Genomic DNA, 25394 nt, shown 5'->3' with positions numbered 1-25394 from the left:
GTTGGCAACACTAAATTTAAAGGAAGCATACCTGCACATCCCAATCAGGGAATCTTGCAGAAGATACCTACGCTTCAAAGCAGGCTACACGCAGTATCAGTTCTCTGCACTGCCCTTTGACTTATCTACTGCACTCAGGGTATTCACAAAGTGCCTAGCTCCAGTCATTGCATTTTGCAGGCAAAGAAATATTCAAATATACCAATACCTGGACGATTGTCTAATTCAGGCAGAAAACCAGGACATACTTTTGAATCATCTGGCTTTTGTACAGAGGGTGCTAACTTGTGTGGGATACTCCATAAACGAAAAGAAATCACACCTGGGTACCCTGTCAACAAATTATAGTCCTGGGAGCAAGCTTGAATACAACTTCCCAGATGGCTTTCCTCACGCCAGAGAAACAAATTCACTTGACAACCTACTTCAAAGAAGTGGCCACAAAAACCCTGCTATCTGCAAGGCAAATACTATAAGCCTTGGGGTTCATGGCCTCCTGTATTCTTCTAATTCCATATGCAAGACTGCATATGAGGAAACTACGGTGGTATCTAAAAAGCCTATCGTGTCAACATTCTCAGGATCTAGAAACAATGATTCCTATCATTCCTTGTCTATGCCAAGAGTTCCTTTGGTGGGCAGAGGCCTGCCACCAAAACAAGGGACTACCATTCACTCTACCCCCTGCCGCCCAAACCCTAACAACAGATGCATCAGACTATGCATGGGGGAAGGGGGGGCATTCAGGGCAAATGGAACCCAATTCATATGCACCTTCACATCAGTCATAAAGAAATTTTATCTGTACAGAATGCTCTGACAACCTTCAAAGACCACATTCTTCCCGGACAATTAATGGTAAAGATGGACAACAGCACTGTTATGTGGTACATAAACAAGCAGGGGGATACACATTCTTACCCCCTCTGCAGACTTGCCATGGCATTGTGGAACACAACCTTGAGCTACCAAGTACATCTGCAAGCTCAGTTCCTGCCAGGAAAACTAAATACACTGACAGACGGACTAAGTAGAAACCTCATGGATCCACACGAGTGAAAACTGGAACCAAGGATTTTTAACATGTTGACAAGCAAATGGGGGAGCCCAGATGTAGACCTGTTTGCCTCCCCTCAGAACTATCAGTTGGAAAAATTTTGTGCAAGGACTCCCCACAGACAAGCTTGGAAAGTGGATGCTCTGTCCTTTATCTGGACAAACCTATCAGTTTATGCTTTTCCTCCTCTGCCTCTGCTCTCCAAAGTACTACGAAAGATCAAACAAGACAAACCAAGGATGATTTTGATTGCACCAGCCTGGCCACGCCAACACTGGTACCCCCTCCTGCGCAGTATGTCACTGTTGGCCCCATGGCACCTGCCTCAGACTCCTACCCTGCTGTCTCAGCAGGAGAACCAGATTCTGCACCCTCAGCTTCAAACACTGAACCTAGCAGCCTGGCTAATTACCTAAGCTCTCATTTACCATCCCTCAATAAATCAGTGATGAATGCCATTTTAGAGGCAAGGAGGCCTAGTACTAGAAAATCTTATGCTGAAAAATGGAAAAGATTCTGTGCCTGGGACCAATCTAAAGGGATGAGCACATCAGTGCCCAATTTCCCTCAGATTTTACAATACTGAACTGAGATGCTTCACAAGGGACTGTCTTATTCCTCAATAAAAATTCACGCCTCAGCCATTTCAGCTCATTATAACATAGAACCTCCCCTCTTCTCTCTTCCACTGCTCAAGCAGTTCCTCAGAGGGGCCAAAAATTTAAGACCACCCAGGAGAGCTCCAACTCCAGCCTGGGACCTTAACTTTGTATTTGAGAAACTCACCCTTCCTCCTTTCGAGCCAGCTGCTACTGCAGATTTAAAATTCCTTTCTTGGAAAACAGCTTCCCTTTTAGCCATCACTTCAGCAAGAAGGGTATCTGAATTACAGGCCCTTATGGCAGTGGAGCCTTTCATCATCTTTCATGCAGACAGGGTGTCCCTCAGATCCAATCCATCTTTCATGCCAAAGGTGGTATCCAGTGTGGCCTTTAATCAGTCCATTCATTTTCCTACCTTCTTTCCTAATCCACAGAACAAAGGGGAATGGATACTGCACTCCTTAGATTCTACTTGGACAGGTCTAAACCTCAAAGGAAATCTGAACAACTGCTGGTGGCATTTGCTGCAGGGACAGAGGGGAAGGCTATTTCAAAGCGAACCATCTCCAAATGGATAAGGCCATTGCTTTCATTTCTGCTGTAAGCACCATAGAAAACCTGTCCCACAGAGGATCAAACCCCACTCAACCAGGGCTGCATCTACCTCTACAGCCTTTCTCAGAGGTGTACCTATCAGGGACATCCTAGATGCTGCTACCTGGAGTTCTGTACATACTTTCACCAAGCATTACCATTTGCCAATTTTCTTTAAATCCAGAGCTGGCTTTGCCACTGCAGTTGTGCAGGGCCTTATAGCTGGTCCTAATGCTATCTAAATTCCTCCTCCTCCCATCCTTAGCTTTGGGAATCTACCCAAATGTAATGACTGCAACAGTGAAACACGAAGAACATAGTACAGTTGTGTACACTTACCATAAATGTAGATGTTCGAGTGTATTCACTGTAGCAGTGCTGGTTACCCTCCCTCCTGCCCTCTGACTTCTTTTGGCTATACCTCTTCTCTCCTTTTCAATGCTTAAAAGCTTTTTGGTGTAGTTGTTTTTTTGTTTGAGGTATAACCTTGTATATTTATAGATTTAATTGCTTCCCATTAGGGGGGCATCTGACATCTGGGGCAAGAAAAACTGATGTAATGACGTCGGCTGCATGCTTTATACCTCTGACGACCTGATGTCACTGAAGAAGAGACAGCAACCAACGTTGGACCCAAGACTTTGTTAATCAGGCCGACTGAGGGCTACTGCAAGCAGATAACCCAAATATAATGACTGCGACAGTGAATACACTCGAACGTTTACATTTATGGTAAGTGTACACAACTATACTTTTTAAGCCCTCGGGGTCTTCCCTTGACTCAGCCAGTACAACTATATGACTGTTTTCCCCCTCTCCTGCAAAGACAGTAGGTGCATACACAACTGAACACTCCCTTTCAGTGGCTTCTGACCCAGCTAAATTAAGCAACACTTTCAGTGGCTTCTGACCCAGCTAAGTTAAGCAATCCTTTCAATGGTTTCTGACCCAGCTAAATTAAGCAGAATATATGCCTTTGTACGATCATATTTGTCAAAAAATGCAGCCTGTATGAAGATATACTACTGCTCAAACACCCTCCAGTTTTCTGCAGTATTAATATCAAACACAAGTGGACCTGGTTTTTGAAATCCATCTGCCATGCCAACAAATTATGCCCAAACACACTGAAAAATATGGCCGTTGTAATTGTATATGAACAAGCTGCTAGTTGTGCCTGTAATAACATTGAAATGCACAATAAACTCTTTGAAATACCGTACTTTGTGAAATATGCTATGAAATGGCTGTATTTTGTGAAATAACTGTACTGTAATGCTGCACAAACATGCAAACATTTCATACAACTCAAATAGCTTTAATTAATGCGAAAAAGTAGTGCTTAGTGAAAAAATTACGTAGTCTCCCTTATTTTATTCATTTTATGCAATTCGGACTTTATTTCAAACATTGTCCATAGTTATTTTGAATATTTCTGTTATTATATCATAATATTGGATATTTCTGTTACTTAGAAATTTGTTTAGAGCATTCTGAATTCCTCATTTCATATTTCGCAAATAAGAAATAGCTTGAGCAAGTTTTAATTCCTAAAATTTGTTTCTGACCTGTTTTGCAAGTTGTACATGCATAAGGGATGATTCACTCCTGTATATACCTCTAATCTTAGCTGAGTGCCTCCCTGTCTCGAAGCTGTGGAATCTGGATCCCGTTTTAGCACCATGTCACTCGTCCCTCTCTAGTATAGGTGACAAACAGGTAGGGCAGTTCATTTATATGCTTTATTACATAGAAATGCATCAGGATGGATAGCAGCATTACAAAATATAAACCAACTGATTAACAGACGGTACAGATATACATGCTTACATCTCAACAGCTTACTTCTTCTTCTTCTTTCGGCTTTTCCCGGTTAGGGGTCGCCACAGCGGATCACCTTGTCCGCACATTGAATGGCAGTGGAGTTTTACGGTGTCGAGTTGCCAGCCCGGCACCCAACCTTCCACAGAAGGCACACTCACACGCACACCTAGGGCCAATTTAGAGTGTCCAATCCACCTGCAGCATATCTTTGGGATGTGGGAGGAAACCCACGCGACCACAGGGAGGACATGCAGACTCCGCACAGAAGGCACCCCAGCCGAGGATCGAACTGGAGAACCTCTTGCTGTGAGGCGGCAATGCTAACCACTGCACCACCGTGGCCGCCCATCTCAACAGCTTACTACAAAATGGAAATCAGGCTCACATGTTCACAGTATGTATACACTCGTGCAAGCCCCTAGAAAGTTTCTTAAAGTTGTACATGCATATCAATCTACACATATTAACCAGTTCATCAGTTTACCGTTTTTTTTTTCCAAATTATTGGAACAAAGGCGATTCATCTATTGGATCTTCATAGGCAACTGCACTTCTTTCTACACAAAACAAAGGATATCAGGACTATAGATCAGTTATTTGTTTCATTTGCGGATATGAGACTGGATAAACCAGTGTCCAAAGTCACCCCAGCCAGATGGATTACAAGCTGTATCACCTTTATTAACAAAAAAAATTGGATATTCCTTTACCTAGGCAGATATGTGTTCATTCAACCAGGTTCGTAGCAACTTCCTCTGTTTTTCATTCCTGAGCTTCCATGAATGAAATAAGTGCTGCAGTAACTTGGGCTTCTCCCCATACTTTTATCACTCATTACAAATTGAATTTGGTATCAAGAAACAGATCATCATTTGGCTCAGTGATGCATAGGAGTATCCTTCCTTGAGTCCACCCTGAGATTTAGGTAGCTGGGGACTCTGTCCCATCAATTGAGGACAGAATGAAAATTGACATCATCAGGTAAAGAAGTTGTGTACTTACCATAACGTTCTGTCTGTGTTGTCCATTTTCATTATTCATTAACTCCCCACCCACCAACCCCCATCCTTATGGTTTTCTGGAAGAGCAAGTAGATATAACATTTATGTATACTCCAAGCATGGTAAAGCTCCAGATAAGGCCTTGTCTAGCCTTTCTTCTATATTTACTTTTATGTCTATTTGTATGAGAATTACTACTTTATATTATAGCCAGCAAACAAGGTCTGAGGTATTTGGTATTGGTGCATTCTGGGTAAGGGACAAGCTCGAGAGTTCAGTGTTTCCATGAGCTTTTGCAATGTCAAAATCGGGTCCGACGGTTCGGTTCTGAACCCCATCAGTTGAGGAAGAATGAAAATGGACAACACAGATGGAATGTTACAGTAAGTACATAACTTCTTGTTTTACTGAAAACCCTTACACAAAAATACACAGACCCATACCCGCTGAAACATATTAACTTAATATTAACACACAAAACTATGTCCATTTTCAGATATTGAAGTTTTACCCTCCTAGTAGGAGCAGATGTTCCAAACTGACAGCACACAGACTCGAGCTAACCTAAAATAAGTTTATGCATGCTAAGATGCATGGTACAGCCTGTGGTTCTAGTAAATGCTATCTGTTTTTTGTCTTATCTATAGCTCTCTCAGCTGGGAAAACACTTGATTGATTTCAGAAAACATTTTCTCCTTGCCTTTTCTCTTTATTAGATAGTCTGCTAGAGACATGAGAACCAGGCACATAAACGGTTTACTAGAAAAAAAAGCCTTATAATGTTCAATATTTTTTCATTTATTTGCTTTCTTTTGAAATGTATTGCTAGATTAAGCTAATGACCTTAACCCAGTCATTTCAATATGCAAGAATGAGAAAAGGCATGCTAATTTTTTTTCTGTCATGCTCTTTTAAACAGATCTTTTTGTTGTTGTTTACATTGCAGTGCCTACATTTCTTCAAACTAAACAAGGAGAAAGGGAGAAAGAAAAAAGGAGCACCTGTTTACATTAGCACCCCCATTTTATTTAAAACTAACTGAAAAAACTTTATAACGTAAAGAAAACCATGTACTAGTTAAATAATACTATTAAGAAAGAAATGGTTTGCGTAGTTAACTTTCTCCCAACTCTTCCCCTTCCCTGAGTATTTATCTGAACATTAATGACATGAAGTAGGGCATATGCTTTGAGTCCCCTGCAAGTTTAACAGAGTCCAAAAAAGTCCAATATTTCCAGATTTTCTTGTTTTGTCATGTTTCACAAATGTAATTGTTGCTTTGTAATCCATTTGTCAGTTTCCAAGTTAGTGATTTTGTTCTCCAAATGTTAATGATAAGAAGTAGGGCATATGCTTTAGCGTCCCCTACAAGTTTAACAAAGTCCAAGAACGTGCAATATTTTCAGATTTTTTTCATGGATCTATTCCTGTTCATCTCCATCTCCCAAACCATGTTTCTGCTTCATTTCCAGTGTACTCTCAGTTCTTGTGCTTTTTCCCCTCTCTCAAGCATTTTCTGTTGAATCACTAGAAAATGTTTCACTGGCATGGTCTGTCCCTCTGTGGTCTTTATTACTAGAAGAATGAGAAGCAGAATCTCATTCTGTTTCACAACTCACTTTTTTGGACAAACTTTTGTATTTCTTCCTTAGTGCGTCCTTCATCAAAAAATTATTTTGTTCCTCCAGGCACAAAAACTGTGAAGCTAGCTGGGTACAGCAATTTGAATCTCATGCCTGCTTGTTGACATTCCCTGAATAATGGAATAAATTTACTCCTCTTCTGCTTAGTGTAGAATGAGTAGCCATTATCCACAAACACACTGTTTTCTCCCACTTTTAGTACCTTGTCCTTCTGCCACAGTTTTGTCAGAATCAACTCCTGCTGGTAGGGTTGCATCTTTACTATTAAAGGCCTAGATTGTTTTCTCATAGACATGTTTGGAACATACACATGATGTTCCCTTTCAATTAACAATTCCAGTTTGAAATACCAGTCCAGTTCCTTATCTCTGCTTTCATAAAATTAATACAGTCTGTTCCTTCCAGCTTCTTGGGTACAGCAGAAAATCTCAGGTTTTCCCTACGTGATCTGTTCTATAATTTAATTTTTTTTGCAACATCTCTTCTTATGCAGTCTCATATTCAGCCAGCCTTTTCTTCATTTCGACCTCTGAGTTTTGCAGTTGTAACATATTATCTGCATATCTGTTTAAAGCTTCTTCCATTTTTCCAGCCTGTTATTTTTTGAGTTGATATACTCCATTAGTGTTTCATTTATTTTAGTCAGGTCTCTGTGCAGTTGCCTTATACTTTAATGTAGGTTACAAGAAGTAATGTCTGGAGCTTGCACTGCTTTTGCTGAACAGCTACAGTACTTTTCCCAGTCAGTGTTTTTTCGTCACATTTTCCTTCAGGTCTTCTGTATTTCTTTTTTCCTGGAATCCAGGCAGTGCACTTACTAGCTAGTTGCTGAAATTTACCCAGAAATCTAGGTCCACTGACTTTGTCTTCTATGTTTCTGTTTTCACACCGGGACAGTTAGAATTAAGCAGTTACTTAATGTGCAGCCATCTTGGAAGTCCAGTCTTTTGCCCTGTCCACCAGTATTCTAGGCTTTGAACAAGCCTTTTAAGTAGGACCTTTGGAACTCTGCTCTCAGCCTCCATACCTTAAAAAGTTGGATAGATTTTACAGGGTAAAAGATACCTGTAAATATCTTTAAATTAAAACTGTAACAGATCTACTGTGGTCTCCTTGACTGTTGTAGGGGAGACTGAATGTAATCCTGACCATGTTTCCTGATAAGGAGAGCAGAGGATTAGAAAGAATTGGGGAAAAAAACAAGTTTGTACCACTTACCGGTTAGTCTTTAGGCCTATTAACTGTCAGGCCTACATAATTAAATGTCAGATTGACATTTTCATACCTAAAGATGTTATGATTAGGAGACATCCCTGATGAGATCATGAAAGACAGAGCTATTTGACTAACCTAGATGGCTTATGTAATGGGAAAGCACACCATTAAAGTGTGCGTATGATGTAGTAGAGTCATGCAGTAGAAGTACAGTAACAAGGATTGTTGTATAATGGCATATTTGATTAGAAATTCACCCTTTGACAGAAAATGATGTGGGGCAACTGTTGTATCCCCTTTGTATTAGAACTTGTGCATTTTGGGTTATCTTCCCAAGAAATATGTAAGAAAGAGGAAATGAGGGGATAACTAGGAAGTTATTTTACTGACATTTTTTGACATACAGTAGGAACTGTCCTGTGAAACAGTGTCTGTTTTATAGACAATAGTTCAAGGCTGACCACTTAAAGCAAAATAAGGTTTTGAGGGAAAAGAAAGCCTGGGGAGGTGGCAGAAGTAGGATCATAGGTAGGTACTAGGCTATAGGCCCAAGGGCCTACGTAAGCCTAGCCAACAAGGTTCCCTGGTTTACGCCACCCAAGAAAGTTATTTTCCTGTGCCACTGTTGAGCAGAGACACAGAAGTGATCCCTGGGGTGTATTTCCTATTTCCTCTCCATTCATCAAGATTTTTCTTGAAAAGTGCTAATGAAGAACTTTGCTCGACATAGATGGGTAGTCTTTTCCAGAGTATGGGAAGTGTCTGAGACAGGAATCTATCCCCCCAGCGTGTCCTGTTTATTGTGGTGACAAGGTTTAGGTCCCTAGAGCGTGTAGCTCGGAGGAAATGGGATTTCTTTAGGTGTAGCATGTCCAACAGCTCTGGGTTTGACATAATTTTATATGTTAGGCAGAGATCACCTCGGAGTAGGTGATATGCTACGGAGTAAAGCTGGAGTTTTTTGAGGCGATCAGTGTAGGGCATTTGTTTGAGACCAGTAATCCTCTTTGTGAGGTACTTCTGTGGCCTTTCCAGCTGCTGCAGATGTCTTGTGAGGTACATTCCAAAAGGGGCGTTGTACTGTATAATGGGTCTAATGAGTGTCGAGTAGAGAGGAACAATTACCTCTTTTTTCCTGGATGAGAACCCTTTTATGATGAGGTGTGCCACGTAGAAGGACTTCCTGACTACTGTGGTGATGTGACTTTCAAAGGAGAGGCTACTGTCCACTTGAGTCCCAAGGTCTCTTATCACACATTCGGTGTTAAGTAGATTGCTGCCTATGTGGTAGTTCATGGGTACAGATTTTTTACCAAAGGGGGTGACACGCACTTTTTTGGCATTGAGCTTTAGGCCATGGCTCTGACACCAGGCATCTGTCTCAGCGAGGCCCTTCTGTAGGATGTTCACATCATTTGGGGACTTGACTATGGCTCCTAGTTTGCAATCGTCTGCGAACTTTGTTAGCCAGAGGCCTTCTGTGTTGGCCTGTACTTCAGAGAAGTAGATACCAAACAGGAGAGGTCCCCGGACAGAACCCTATGGTACTCCACTTGTCACTGCTTTGAGGTCAGATTTGGAGTCTGCAACTTTTACAGTGTGGGTTCTGCCAGTGAGCCAGTTGGCAACCCATCTTGTGACATAGGGATTTATACCTAGTTTAGTGAGTTTAGCTATAATTCCAGAGTGGGGGATGGGTTTGAAAGCCTTGGCGAGGTCAAGATAGTCTGTGTGAACCACCTTACCCTCATCTACGGCTTTGGTGACTGCCTCAAAGGAGTCGATCAGGTACAGGAGGCATGATCTGCCTTTCACAAACCCGATCTGGGTGGGATCCAGAGTTTGGAAGTTACCAATGTCTTTGTTTTTGAGTTCCACGATGATACGTTCCACGACCTTGCAGACCAGGCTCGTCAGGCTAATAGTTCCTGGGATCAGTGGTGGCTCCCCCTTTTTGGAGTGGGATAACTGTTGCTGTGCGCCATTCAGTGGGCACAAAGCCTCATGCGAGGCTGTTATTGAACATGGTGCTTAAATGGGGAGCCAATTCGTTCTGAAGTTCGTGTAAAACACAGCCTGGGATGTTGTCCGGGTCCTATGGATGCTGTGTTTTGGCTTTAGAGAGTGCAGCTTTTACCTGCATAGTTGTGATTACAGGGACTCTGCATTCTTCCTGTATAGATATGGGCCCTTTAGGGGGTGGGGGGGGTACAGTTAGCACTGAACCTATCTGCCAGGATGTTAGAAATATCAGTTGGTTCTGTAATTTTCGTGCCTTTGTGCTGCAACTCAGAGCAGATCTGGGTGTTGCCATCGAGATTCTTGACATAGCTATAGAATGCTTTGTGGTTCTCCTTAGAATTAGTGGTGATTTTGTTTTCTTAGCTAGCTTTGGAGGATCTTATCTTACTGAGGCTGACCAGGGAGCTCCTCCACTCATGGGATTTTACTCTCTTTTGCAACAGTTTCTTCCTTCTGTTGTATAGTTTATTTATGGCAGGGGACCACCAGATTGGCTTCCTTTTTTTTGGAGGATAGCATCTTGGTTTTGTTTGAGATAGCACGATCCATGCACTCGTTTAAGTGCTTACAGAATGCATTTGTGTAGGATTCACTAGTTGTAACTGTTTTGTCCATCTGCATGGGTGTCATGAAGTTCACCACTTCTGTCTTAAGAAGCATGAAGTTGGCTTTGGAGAAATTCTTTACCGTGGTTTCCTTAAGGGAGGTGGGGGTGAGATGTGGATATCAAGGGTGATTAGCTTATGTTCGGATCGGACCAACGAGGAGTTGACTTCAGGTGTGGAACACCGGTCACTCATGTTGGTAATGACTAGGTCTAGGATATTGTTGCTCCTGGTAAGGGTGTGGATAAGTTGATCTAGGGCATTGGAGTTTATGAATTCCAGAATGCATTGAGCTAAGGAGTTGGTACACAAGTAGTTTTCCCAGTTAATGGTGGGGTAGTTGAAGTCACCCATTATTAGGGTGTTTGTTTGAACCATAATATTTTCCAGTACATCAAGAAAAGAGGAGTGGAAATCCTGGGGCATGGTGAGGGATCTGTAGCAAGCTACAATTTGGATTGCAGTTTTGCGCAGAGTTAGTTGCACTTGGATAACCTCAGATGCATTATGCTGAGCAACTAGCCTGGAGGTGTGGATATCCTTAATGAATATGGACACACCTCTGCCTTTGGTGTTTCGGTCCAGGTTACATGGCCGAAAAGTGTGGTATGAGTTATAGCCTGGTAGTGCAGGGGTGCTCTCTGGAGCCTTGAACCATGTCTCAGTCCCTGAACAATTATCGATGTTCTCCATTTTAAGGAGTGCGTCGAGTGAGTGCATTTTGAGATTGACTTCTAGCATTGAGTAGCATTACCTTCAGTTTTTGCTTGCCTGTTCCTGTTACAGTGGTGAATTTGTTATTTGAACCTTGCCTAAAAAAGGCACTATAATGGCAGCAAGAGCCTTAGCCAGCATCCGGAATCCCAGGGGCAATAGGTGCAGGCCATCTGTGGCAAAGCATCGTGGTCTGTCGACCATGTCATCCCAAGCAGACAGATACTGGATCCCCTTAGAATGACACCAGAAGCTTAGCCAATTGTTGAAGTCACAATCAAAACGGCACTCCTGCACGTAGGGCAAATGCATGGCTCAAAAACAAAGTAAAAGTCGCAGTAAGGACAGAGCCAGCATACTGTGTACAAAATCACTTTAATAAAATAAAATAATCAAATGATTATTTTATTTTATTAAAGTGATTTTGTACACAGTATGCTGGCTCTGTCTTTACTGGGACAATTGTTGAAGTCAGTCATTTTGTCCTTGCACTGTGGTATAATTTGGGACGATGGCAGAATGCTACTCAGGGCTAGGGTCATACCTGCCCTGGGCTGCAAGATCGGAGAGCTGTTCCATGTCTCTTTTCATGTAGTCCAGGGAGGTACGTCTCAGGTCATTCACACCAACATGGACAATGACAGTCATATTTGTACTTGTTGTGGAGTGACCTGAGTGCGTGGGTTATGTGGCGGATCCTGGCACCCGACAGGCAGCTGACAGTAACCTTGTCCTTGTTTAGCCTGTTGAGTGGGACATCAGTGTGCCTGACTATAGAGTCACCAATGACTAGTGTGTTGGGTATGTTGTTTTGCCTTATTGGCTGTGGTTAAGTGGCACACTGAGTCTGTGGGCTATGTGTCATTAGGGTTGTGTTGGGGGATGGAGGTTGCTTGCGTTTCTGCCTTGGAGGTCTCTGTTGCTTAGACAGATTATTACTTAGAGCCTCTGCAAATGTTTTTGTATTACTGTGTGTGGATTTTGGTGGTGTAGATTTAGTGAGACTGATGAGTGTGGTGCAAATGTTTACCTTCTCTTCATGACTGTCAAGTTCAGTCTTGGTTGGAGAGAGCTTTACCTCCAGTTTGGCTAGAGAAGTGCATCTCTCACAGGTTGTAGTGTTAGGTGGTAGGAGGAGAGGGTTCTCTGTGTACATGAGGCAATTTCTACATTGCCTCAAGATGCCCAGATTCATCAGATAGACAGGCGAGAACACTGGGAGCTGACTTTTGGACATGCCTGAATAAAAAACTCTTTCCTCTAGATAAGTGAGGAAAGTGAGTACAAGAGCTGTTTTTCCCTAAGCAAGTGAGAAAGTTAAGTACAAAAACTGTTTTCCTCTAGGTAATGAGAAAGATTGAGTGCTATAGTAATTAGTAGCTTATTTAGTGCTTACAAGTTCTGAACAAGTGCTGAGCATGAATAAACAAATTTAAGTGCTAAAACTAAGAATCTGTATCTGCACTAGACGAGTTACAGGACAGAAACAAGTGCAAATGCAGGCTTTTAAGTTAGAAAGTTGAGAGGGATGGAAGAGATTGCCCAAACGGCCAATAACTACAGTTTCTGGGCCAGAACCACTCCTTATGTGGTAGACAGGTTTACCTAGTGCTTACCAACTCCCACTGATAATCTAGAAGGCTTCCCCTTCAACACAGAAAGGCTTGGGGGGCTCAGAAGCTTACATGCAGTCTTGGATACAGCAAATCTGTATCTGGAACACTAGTTACAGGAAAGGTAGGAAACAGGCTTACAGTTTTTTTTTTTTTTTTTTTACAGAAAAGTAGCAAAAACAGTAGTAAAAACAATTCACATGCAGTGCAAGCTAGCACACTTGAGTATGTAGCAATATTAGACCAAACACAGTTTAAAAAATGGAATTAAGTTGAGAAGGACTAAAAGCACTTGCAGAAAGAGTTTATTAGGTAGAATGTGGTAAATATGTGGGACTGGGGGAGTGTCCCAGATAAAATCTACAGTGGGGCGGGCAACTGCAAAAGCCACCAAATTTAAACTACAAACCAAAAATAGGGAGGGTGGGTGGAACAAAACAGTTTCAACAGAGATCTAAGCAACAACTAACAGTACAAACTCTAAAACCAAAAAAATATATTCAGCTCTGTATGTTTGCAGATCAGTCTCTCAGAACAGGGAGACAACAGTTTCAACAGAGATCTAAGCAACAATTAACAAACTCTTTAACCAAAAAAATATACTCAACTCTGTATATTTGCAGATAGTCTGGAAGGCAGTCTCTCAGAACACAGGTTCCAGCAATTAAATGCAGGCTGTTACTAACAGGTCAAATTTTATGCAAGTGATCCTTGAGTTACATAACACACAAGCTGTAAAAACAGTTATACCAACTGAAGACACAGCAGAAAATGAAGACACAGCAGAAAATGGGTGGGGGGGACAGTTTCAACAGAGATCTAAGCAACAACTAACAGTACATACTCTAAAACCAAAAAATAAACTCACCTATGTATATTTGCAGATCAGTCTCTCAGAACAGGGAGACAACAGTTTCAACAGAGATCTAAGCAACAATTAACAAACTCTATAACCAAAAAAAATATACTCAGCTCTGTATATTAGGTAGAGGGAATATGAGTATTGTTCTTGACATAATGTCAATAGAGCATATTGATTGTGCTTCCAAAACCCCTGTCCTCTTGGCCTTCCCCCATGTTTGTCATTCCTCCACATTATTTTACTGTAACACACCTTATATCCTTGGAGAGGGAGTGAGGTTGTCCTTCTTCAAAACAAATCAGTTCACGTAGAGGGATAAAGCCCTGTCTGTGACCCAGGTAATGTATGTTTAATTAGATTCATGGGTGCTTGTTAGAACTGGCATGGAGAGAAGGGCAAGCCTGTACTCTGAGGAGGAGGTGCAATAGGGCAATCCTGTAATGTAGTCCTTTGGAGGAAGGGCAGTGACACATGCATGTAGTCCTGGGGTATACATTTGGTTCACCAAGTTGTGAATGTAGTAGCTATACTCAGCAGGTACACAGAAGCATGCTTGTGTATAAGGAAGTGTAGTGGCTCGTGTGGTGATGCAGGTCACACTTCTCCCCTGAAGGGAGGGGCTAGGGACATAAAAAAATAGCATCATTGTGATGCTCACAAGGGAGTAAGCAACCCTTTTGGCTACCCGGATGATGGCTTCTTCAGAGTTGGGGGCAGTGGTTGATGGCTGGCAGCCAAGCAGGTACAGCAGCAGCAAGGAGCATACAGAAAAAAAAGACAGTATTCAGCTTAACTTCTGACAAATGGGTTCTCTCCTTCTTTGAATACCACCCCCCCCCCCAATCTAGGTGGAGCTGGAGCAAGCAGTGATGATTCGGCTGCTGCATTGTGGAACTTTAAAGTGGTGAGGTGATCCCCTGGAAGGCCAGGGAAAAAAAATTTATTTCATCTGTGTTGCTCCCACCTAAAAAAAATGTTTATTCCATTTTTCTTGCCCCTTAAAAAATATGGTTGTTGGATAACCATTTTAGCATTACTCATATCAAACAAGTTTCTAGGGGTAACCAACTTCAAGGTGCTAACTTATCAAGCATTTCTTCCACTCTTATAACCACAGGCAACTTTAGCTGCCTTAGGTTTGAAGAATTGATATCTGCACAGCTGCATTTACAAAGACTGCAGAGCAGTACTTGAGGGTCAGGGCTGCCATGTGTTTCTCCAGTGTACTACATCTTTTAAGTCACTTCATTAATGTTAAGTAAAAACAGTAATTTCTGGAGACCACTGTGCAGTGTTTAGCAGAGTTTCTCCATTTCACATTGTCAGCTGTGAATTTTATATGTCTGTGTTTGTAGTGTGGGAGGTCCCCCCTCACCCATTTTTGCATGCAAGGTTGTTCTGCCCCATGTAAAAATGCATTTTTTGTTACACGTATTAATTGTAAAATGTGGACAGTCAGGTTCAATAAAGTTACTCCCTAGCGACTGACTCTTGATCTTACATAGTGGAAGCAAGGTTCAGGGGTCAGAATGGCATGCTGAGAATTTTGGCTAACTTCCTTGCCTTGGTCTATTCACTGTGCGCATACTGTTTGCCAGACTCTTAATACTACTGTTTGCCCACCTCTGGACTCCTATCTGCATGGTTGCTTTAGTGATGCAATCTCAGCGGAAGAAGTATTGTTTTGAGCTGTTACATTCACTACCTGACCAACCTTTTTTCTCCCCCAGAGTCTGCCCAAGTCAAGCTTGACTAAAAAGAAGACAGAAATTTTCTTAGGAGTAGTTACTAGATGCAGAACCGAGCAAGTTGTTCCAGAGAACAAAATCAACCATTTGGGCCATTTTTTTTAGACCTGGCTCAAATTACAGTTATGCTAGCCTTGATGTTCCTGAAGGCTCAAGGCTGCATAATAGTCTCTATCCTGATGGGTTCCCTGGGTTGGATATGCATGATAAATATACAATGGTAGCTTAGAAGCTTGTAGGAGGAACACAGTCACCCACTGAATGAGCTGTTGTCCATGATTTCACCTGCCTACCAGGAAGGAATTCGGCTAGTGGTTGCAGTGTATGCTATGCATGCAGTAGATTCTGACTGTGTCCTCCAGAGCACCCAGACTTTGAAAGTAGATACCTGGAACTGGCCTGGGGCACCCATAATGTCACCTAAAGGTACAGAGAATGTAGACCTCCTCCATGACAAAAAGCATGTCAGACTGAAAGTTGATGGCCTTCATTCTAGCCTAAGAGCTTTCAGAACAGTCTGCTTACCAGGAACACTGAAAGTGAGTATAGACAGCCGCATGGTAATGCACTATATAAATAAGTAGGGGGTGTTCATTTGTGACAGCTGTTCAGGCTGCAACAATAGCTTGGAATAGTTGTGCAGTTAGGCTGCATCTGCAGTTCGCTTCTGGGAAGCACTGCCAGCCGAAAATTGTGTTCCATATATGGTCTTTCTCCTGATCCCCAAAATGTTGCATAAGGTACAAATAGCCAAATCCAGACTCACTGTAGTTGTCCCTTTTGTGGCCAGGGTAGCAGTGATTTTTCCAACTAGTCCAGGTGAGGACCACTGTGGCTCCAATGTGCCTTCTGACCATGGAAGAAGGATCATGGTGTACCAAACCTGAAAAGCCTCAGTTTAGTAAATGAGATGTTGTTCAGACTTGATAACATTTAAGGACCATTTCTCTGAAGAAGTGCTGCATATTATGCAGGAGGCAAGAAAGTCTAGCACTTGAAAATCTTATTTGCCCTTTGTACCCTTTATGCTAGGCAGGTCTTCTTGTCTAATTGCATTACTTAAATGAAAAAAGCCAAGAGAAACCTACAAGCCATTTGGATGCATCAGGACAGCAGCCTTCATTAGAATTTATAAGTCTGTATTATGTGTGAGGTAGCCACATGGACCCTGTGGATACATTCATCAAGCTTATTCTTGGTTAAGTCCCTGCTTTTGTTTGTTACATAAACTAGAAGGAGCCCTTCTGTAGCAACCCCATTCCTTATGTTCAGTATTCTGTTTATTCACAGAAATACATTTTCTGTGGGTGGTGCGTGTCAGAGTTAAATAATGAAGACATTTTGTTATTGTTTTGAGTCACCTGACTTCAGCATAAGGTACATCATTGCTGGGCTCCTGATTTGACTCCAAAGAAATGACATCAAGCTGTAACTTATTGGCATAGTTCTGAATCATCCTGACTTCCTTTAATTTCTAGTATCTGCTCTTACTGGTTTTCAGACAACAGGGGCAAACCTACAGAGTTCTTGCTGTGTAGTTAGAATGCCAGAGTCTGGTCTGTTGAGTTAATGAACCCCATTGTCCTGGGTTCATAAAGAATGTATAGCTGGATTGACTGAACGTTTCTTTTCTAGAAGGGGGCAGTAGTCTAGCTGCAGCAACATTCCTCAGATGTTCTCAGGAGTAGCGCAGCATGTCCTTCGATGGGTAGCCATTTACTTATTTATTACTACTTTGTCCTTTGCTGACTGGATTATTGCCACTAGGCTGGTGGCAACTTTTAGGGGAGACCTATGGTGGCATTTATTCTACTAGAGGAAATTTGACCAGGACATCAGAGGATTTCCACTACTCTTTTTGATAGGTGCCATGGGATCTTTGACATCCACTTGATCTACCACTATCTCAAGCAGGTGGGACGTCAGTTTAATGTCTTGGTCTTAAGGACAACATGCTCAAGAGTGCTGCAGCCCTAATGATGGATGGCAGTGTGAGCAATGCAGTCACATGGAATGGCAAAAGAACCAGTTGTACCACTGACACATTTAGCTTTCTACGTTTGTAGACAGTGATGATCCTATGGACCTGACAGTGATATAAAATGACTATTCATTGTGGTCTGCAGTGAACTAATAGGGTTTAGATGCAGACCACATGTTTTGCTACTGTTTTGCTATGAGTATATTCCTCTCAGTCTAGTTTCTTCCTTTGTGTGAGTGGATTTGGGGGATTTTTCATACATTTCAAATGGGCAAAATGTTGCCAGACATGATTTCACTTTGGTTGGGAAGGTAATAGGACTAGCTATATCCTGTATAATTCTGAATGAAAAATTGAGGAATAAATTAATTAGAGGAATCTGAAATGGCCAAGGCAGGATAATGTACATTTTAGTATGTTCCTCACAACAATGAATGAGATGTGATGGTGTTGCTAATTAGTTACTCCTGTTAACCTCTGCAAAACATCTAGGAGGTCTTTTGTGGACCCTTTGGATTTCAGGAACTGATATACCTTAACAGAATTAAATTGCCTGCGTATATGGTAGCACTCAGAACTCTTTCTTCAAGGATTGGGCTTTTAATAAAGAAGGAGAGCAGTATTGGGACCAAGGACAGACTGCTGGAGGCACTTGAAAGGAGACATCTAGTTTAGAGGACATCGAACCAGGAGGCTTCACTTTCAGAGTTAACTGAAGAACCAGTTAAAGAACCTGTATTGAAGCCTATTGAGGCCACTCTTTCCAAGAGTACAGAATGGTCAGCAAAATCAAATAGATTATTTCAGTTCAGTGAGTAAGTCTCCACTGAAAGGGATATCTGAAAGTATTCATGTGTATAGAATTAGTTGTACAGTAGAAAACATCAAGGGTGCTAAAACAATCAAAAAGTCATGTTGTGAATGCGTAATGGGCCATAGCCATCTCTGCAGCTACCAATATATAAATCTTTCAAAGATTTTTATTAAAGATTTAAAGTTACAGATGTGACAGCAGTCCAGTGAACTAGGGGTAGGTGGGTTATATGTACTGGAAAGACTGTTGTGTACTTTCAGCAGACTCGAGAAAAGTGGAAAGAGAGATGTGCAGTGAAGGTGGCCAAAAATTTCAAGAACCTTGACTGCAACTGTTCAAGTACAAAGGGGAGTTATTCTTGAAACCATTAGTATTTGCCTTTTACTTTGCTCTACAGTGGTATTTTTTTAAGAAAAGCGGTAAATAAACTGGGTATCTGCATACAGTGAGGTGGTGGAAAGCCAGAGTAAATTGAAATAATAAGGTAGCTATTGTTGGGGCTTTCAAGGTATTCTTGAAATTAAAGAAATGGAAGCCCAACAAAAATACGTAAGAGTATGGTGGACTGAGCATACTCAGGATTTTTTTAATTCAGTCCAGTGCGATTTAGTTTACTTTTGAAGGTGATATTAGCTGTCTCTGTAGTATGGCATGCTTAGCTGAAATTAACAGCCCTTCTTAATTTGGAATTTGGTTGATTGTCACGGTCTCCAAGCTTTGTGTAGCTCCTTGATAAGGCTTTTAGAAGTGATACTACCCAGAATACATGGGTAGTGGATTGTCTTCAAATGGTAGGCACTTATTAGTTAGTTGTAGTCCTGGGCATAGAAGTGTTTGTGGAGAGCCTGTTCCATATTAGTTGAGGTGAAGACAGACTCCACACTAACCAATCTAGGATGATAATATAAATGCATTTCCTTGGAAGGTGAAAAGTAGTGTGTTTTGATGAAAACTGGAAGGCACTTGTTTTTTTTTTTTGTTTTTAAACACAAGGAGGAGAGAAATGGGCAGTGGTCACTGAAAAGTTCTAGTAGAATAACTTTTTAAAATATCTTTGTGAAATGTTAGTGCAGGTCATGTTCTCTGACTTTCCTGCCCGAGGAATGGATAGGGCTAGTAGAGGTAACATTAAAGAAGCATAACATTCTTCCATATTGTGAATTCTGCAGACTAAGCTAGGTTAATTTACTGCCTTTATGAAGATAAAGCTTGTTTGATGGCAAGTCTACCAAGGATGATAAGAGTTCCAAAAAACATTGGATGGCAGAAGACAAGTTGCACAGTTTTTGTACATCACCCATCAAACTGGCAAGTAGTCGGCATGGAGAAAAAGGTTCAAGAGAAGATTACATGGTGATTACCTTACACCACTCAGAGAACTCTTAAGATCTACTCACCAAAACCTAATCACTGTCCGCAAACCCAATCGTCCTGCTGGTCAGCTTCTTCTGTCCTTTTCCTTGGCTAAAAAAATGGAATTATCTTCCTTCCTCTCAAAGGACTTCTGAAAACTATGAAAACTTTAAAACTCGGCTACATTCCTACCTTTCCTCTAACAGGAAATGCAACTGCACTCTCCCCACCTAGCCTAATAATCCACCCCTTAAACTCTTGACTAACTCTGAGTACAAGCTAACCTAGCATAAATGTACATATTGTAAATAACATAATTGTACGTATTGTAAATAACCCATCCCACCTTTTTTTCCTCTCTTTTCCTTCTAAGTCTTTATTCTCCCTCTCAGTTAAGTTACCACTACCATCCTAAATATTTAGGTACTGTGTTATCAAATAATTTATTCCTGTTCTCTAGCATGGATTGAAATTGTATTTATGTGTTCTTTACTATGATTGTATATGTAACTAAAGTATGTAATGTGGAGCTTTTCTCCCTGGGCCTCCACTGAAAACGGGCTCTCTGAGCCCAGTGGACCTCCCTGGTCATCAAACTGGAAATACGTAAATAAATAAATTAGAGAGAACTGGAACCTTTCACCCACCACAGACACCACCACTGATTGTAGGGTTCCTACAGTCATTCTACATGCATGGTAGTTTCATTGTAAATATCACAGATTGGACAGAAATGTCAAGTGAGTGTGTGTTTACATGTACACACACACACACACACACACACACATATATATATATATACATGTAGTACAATTCCTGCACTGAGAGTTTTGAGCTTTGCAGCAGATGGTACAGAAGTTCTCTCACGGCCAGAATTTTTTTTTTATAAACTTCATGTTTCAGGAGAGCCTGGAAGATGGCCTATTCTCCTGTGTTATGCCCTTCCTTGTCCTTATTGAAAATCACTCAGACTGATATTTACAGGATGTGCTTTCTGAGAATCTTTCCTGTTTAAAACCTAATTGTGTGCGGTCATTTTAAGGCAGAATTATTCTTTCATCTTGGTTGTACTTGCATACTTAACTATGTCCCATTTGATGTGGTTAGAAGTTCTTTTTTATTTTTGTTTTCCTGTGAGTAAATCTTGTTTGATATGTTTCACTGTGATAAATGTTCCCTTTAGCATTTTCCCCAAAGCAAGCAATTCATCTGGATTATGCTTGCCTTTGCTAATGGAAGAGATCAGTCACTTTCTTACAGGTGACTTTTTTCATTGGTAACATTTTTTGCACTCATCAGATGAGCAGGCTTACCAAAAAAAGAATATGAACCCTCTGTTCCACACATGCTGGATGTGCATGTAAAGAGAGCAGATTTCCCTGAATCTCCTCTCAGCTGGTATTTTATTGTTGCCCTCTGGCTTGCAGACTGTATTGCATTTATATTTATTTACCTAATACTTAACACCAATTAAAAATATTATTTTAGTTTCAGTTTTCTGACAGATGAACTGCTCTGTATTCAGCTTTTTTTATGTCTTCTAATGGCCAAAGTATGGATCCTAATCTAGCTGTGTCAGAATGCAATAATCATGGACATGATTTTACTTCAGCATTCTTCTTTTTGTAGACTGCTGTTTATAGTAAATAGTTTTGCACACTATACAGGGTATAGTGATTATATGAAATACATTATTTGTGGCACATTTGTCTTAATTATGTGCAGTCATAGGGTCCAGAGCTTATACTGAAAAGCCAACTGTTTTCCTCGAGTACTGCTTGGGTACCTTCATTTTGTGCTTAGATATAGGAAAATTGATAGCTCTTACGGACTTTTGTAAAATTTTTAAAATACTTTCCGGATTCATGTAATATATTCTTTTGCATATTATCTTAGGCTAGTGTTTGCAGTAGATTCTCTATAATGTATAACATTAAGATGTACTCGCCCTTGCTCCCTCCGCCCCATCCTGATTATAGTGTTCTGTATTGCTGCTGGGGTTGAGGAATAAAGAAGGATAAATGAAAGAAAACATACTGGGAAAGAACATGCGGTTTGATCAGATGTATTCAGGACTGGTATTTTTGATTGATTGCATAAAAATGTGTACATTAATCAGACTTTTAAGGGCAGCTGCCCCTTACTGAGAGGATTTGAGCAAACACCTAGAAAACCTAGTCATGACTTTAATACTAAGAAAACTGTACTTGGCTCTAGCAGTTCACAGTTAAATCAGTAGTACATGGCAACTTCATAGAAATGAATTATACTTCCTCCAAAATGAAACTTTTTTAGGCATTTTTCAGATATTTTGAGTGGTAAAATATTCCAACTGTGACATTAAATGTACTTTTTTGTTTACGGTTGGTTTAAAATTGGCAGTATAGTCTTATCAGTAATCTGGGATTCAAGGTTTTTATGACCTGACATCAATAGTATCCTGTTTATTGCTTGTATTTCAGACTGCATTGTAAACACATTTTCTTTGCACTGTTATTTCAAGTAAGAGCTGGAGTCATACATCTTTGTTACAAATAAATTAAGGTTTCCTGTCTATTATTCCTGCAGATACATTGCAAATATTAAGTAAAAAGGACAGAACTCAGATTGATAAATGTACTTTTATGGAGGGGATTGGTTGTTTTACTGTTAGAAGAAAACAGAGCGGTAGGTGCAGGGTTACTTCTTGTCAGAATAGTCATCAATAATGCATAATTTTGTAGCAAAATGGGTTCTGAAAATTTCAAACTAAGAAATTTTTATTTTGGAGGTATAAAAAAGTTGTCGATGTACATTTTAGTTTAATTTTTATAATGATTATATCCTTTTATGGTATGGAAATTACGCATGTTCCTAGCAGATCCACGCATTACTTCACGGTAGCCTTAATGTTAGTGCATGCTTTGATTTTTAACTGCATGTAGATGTTAAGTGTTGGATTACTCAGTCTTGGGTTTTAAACTTAAATACTTTCTATGACTGTTTCAGTTGCTGATAGCCCAACTCCGCCCCCTCCACCACCACCTGATGATATCTCAATGTATGATGATTCTCCCCCTCCTCCTCCGCCTCCACCAATAGACTATGATGATGAAGAAGCCGCAGTTGTGCATTACAGTGACCCATATGCTGATGGAGATCCTGCATGGGCACCCAAAAATTACTTGGAAAAGGGTAAGTAACAGTTAAACAATGTTTTCAGATGGTTTCTGGCTACTGCACTTAAGAAAATGTCACTGTCATGTAACTGTTTTTATCTTGGGTTACTGTTTTGCCCCTTTCAATAACTGTATTATGGTAGATGAGCTGTTGTGTTGCATGACATACTTGGTTCAAATGACACTGAGAATTGTGCATGCTAAATAGTCCAAACTAAACTTGTATACCTAGGACAGTTCTTTTGTAGATGGAGATCTGATGCTGAGATCCAACTCTGCAGGTGTTAGATGTCTGGAAAAATCTGCTAAGCAGTACTAAGTGCCTCCTCATCCTCTGTCCCACAGTGCTGACCTTCCCTCTTTCATTCAGCACCACTTTTGCCAGTACATTGAGAAATGCAGATACTGCACTTTTCAACCAGTTGCCATCTCCTGATCAAATCCCCTTTTGCCCAGGGCAGCTGTCCCCTTTACCTCACTCTAGCTACACTTCTACTCTAGGTCTGGCTTATAAGTACCCTCTTGTGCCTTTACATATGTGCATGTGTATTTGTGTGTATGCAAGCACACATGCATTACTGTGTGTGTGTGCGTGTATATAAACGGTGCGTATGTGCACATAAACATAATATTCTCAACCTCTTACTGAAATTACAGAACAATTTTTATTCATAACTGCTGCCTGTACAATCCACTAAGTTGCATGATGTTCTTTGTGTTTCACTGTTGCAGTCATCACACTTGGGTTATCTGCCTGCAGGTAGCCCTCAGTCAGCCCGAATACCAGAGACTTAGTATTTCTGCGTCGGATGCTTTTGCTCCAAGACTGACGTCAGGTCATCAGTGGTATAAAAACAGGCAGCCGATGCCATTACATCAGTCTTTCTTGCCAAGGAGCCCGGAGCAGTTCGCACGAGTGCCGGTCGGCCGCTACCTGAGTTTTTGTTTACGAATTGAATCATCCTGAAGTCTTCTAAAGCTGGCACCCAGTTAGATCCTTTTTCCTGCTCTAACCGATGTCAGAAAAAGTTAACAATTGTCTTGCCTGTGGAAAGCAAATACCACACTGAGATTTCCATTCTTACTGCGTCACCTGTTTAGGCCCAGACCACGACGTACCTCCCTGTTGGTTTTGTGCTTTGTTCAATGCCCGAACTATTAGTCGGGCCCTTATTGTCACGAAATACTTTCGTTCTCGATCTCCGTATTCCGAAATGGCTTTGGTAAGCTATCCAACTACCGATATACAAAAAAACGTAAGGATAAAGACAGAGACAGACAGCATAGGTCCAACGCTGCTGACGATGCTTCTGTTAAGCTAGTCGCCAGTTCAGCTGTACTCAGTGAGGCGCTTTCGCAGCCCCTGATTCAGTAGATTTGCAGGCCTCTACCGAGACCCCTTCGGAGTCCGGTATGCCGCAAGACTCTTCTTCGACTGTGGAACTGGCAGATGTCTCTACCTTGGATGGGTCCGGAGCTGCTGAGCAAGCACCCGCTTCTGAGGAAGTTCTTTGCACTACTGATGTTCGACACAAACCGACTTCTTTCGCGTCTTCAGTTTTGTCTAAAACTACCGAGTTTTTTGGCCAAGAGTACGTGCTACATCTAGAAAACTGACAACCAAAGCGCATGGACCTGCTCCTCTTGCCACAACATCAAATGCTTAAAATGGCAGGAGACCTTATTATGCTGATTAGGGGTAGTCGGCTTTCCCCTGCTATGAGAAAGAGACCTGTCCCCAGCAGCTTCAACAGACCAAGAGTCCGACGACTCTGAGGTATCTGATTATGAAGACACACCCTTATCTGCTTATGAGGATTCAGATGCAGAGGAATCCATTCTCTCTGCCTCTCCTCCAGAGGACTTTTCTTTTGGTGAAACCTTACATACTTTGAGAGCATTTCCATTGGGAATGCCAAGACTGTTCTCAGTCCAAAAAGAGACTCAGAGAATTTCTAGATTTGCCACAACATAAGCCTTTAGCAATACCCCCAGCCCTGAAAGTTGTGGATGATGTCTTTATGGAATCCAGTCTTACTCCTGATACTTTACCCCCTGCTCCTAGGAAACCAGACAGGTACTACCGAGTACCTGACTCTCACAAATTCCTTTTCAAAAGTCCTACTGCTAACCCAGAGATCATCTCCCAGGGCCCTAAAGGTATCAAAGCAACTACAGCTAAGAAAGCCACCCCTTCGGACAGGGCTTTGGACAGATGGGGTAAGAAAGTATATACCTCTGCAACCCTCGCCATTAGGGCTTTGAATTGTCAGTTTCACATGCTGAAGTACCAACAAACATATTATGGAACGTATTAAACAAAAAATAGCAAACTTTACAGACTGTGCAGAAAATAAAGAATTGCAAGAGTTTATGCATTCTGCAAGCCAAATCAGCAGGCATACATTGCATTGTGGCTTTGATGCCCTAGAAGCATCTTTGCAGGGCAGCAGTCACTGGTTCTGTACTGAGAAGGCATGCTTGGCTTAAGGAGCAGACCTTGCCAAACCATCTCAATTCGAAGTTATTAGATGCTCCTTTGAAGAAAGACAATCTGTTTGGCACCAAAGCAGAAGAGGTTCTTTAAA

The 25394-nt window shown here is 41.3% G+C and overlaps 1 protein-coding gene across 1 annotated transcript in view; it reads left to right on the top strand.

Moving 5' to 3' along the window:
* The window catches only part of ABI1 (abl interactor 1), a gene marked incomplete at its 3' end in the record, with an annotated part of 1176232 nt that extends 1153410 nt beyond the window's left edge, over positions 1-22822 (top strand). Inside the window, 1 exon segment of the mRNA XM_044064550.1 lies at positions 22637-22822. Within this exon segment, the coding sequence (XP_043920485.1) occupies positions 22637-22822 (186 nt within the window).
* Between the last annotated feature and the right edge of the window lie 2572 nt (positions 22823-25394).

This window comes from Protopterus annectens, chromosome 3.part0 (genome assembly GCF_019279795.1).
Source record: "Protopterus annectens isolate FY-2018-M chromosome 3.part0, PAN1.0, whole genome shotgun sequence".
NCBI classification, from domain to species: Eukaryota; Metazoa; Chordata; order Ceratodontiformes; family Protopteridae; genus Protopterus; species Protopterus annectens.
Note: the sequence above shows the minus strand (reverse complement) of the source record. Positions and strands in the feature narration are given on the sequence as shown.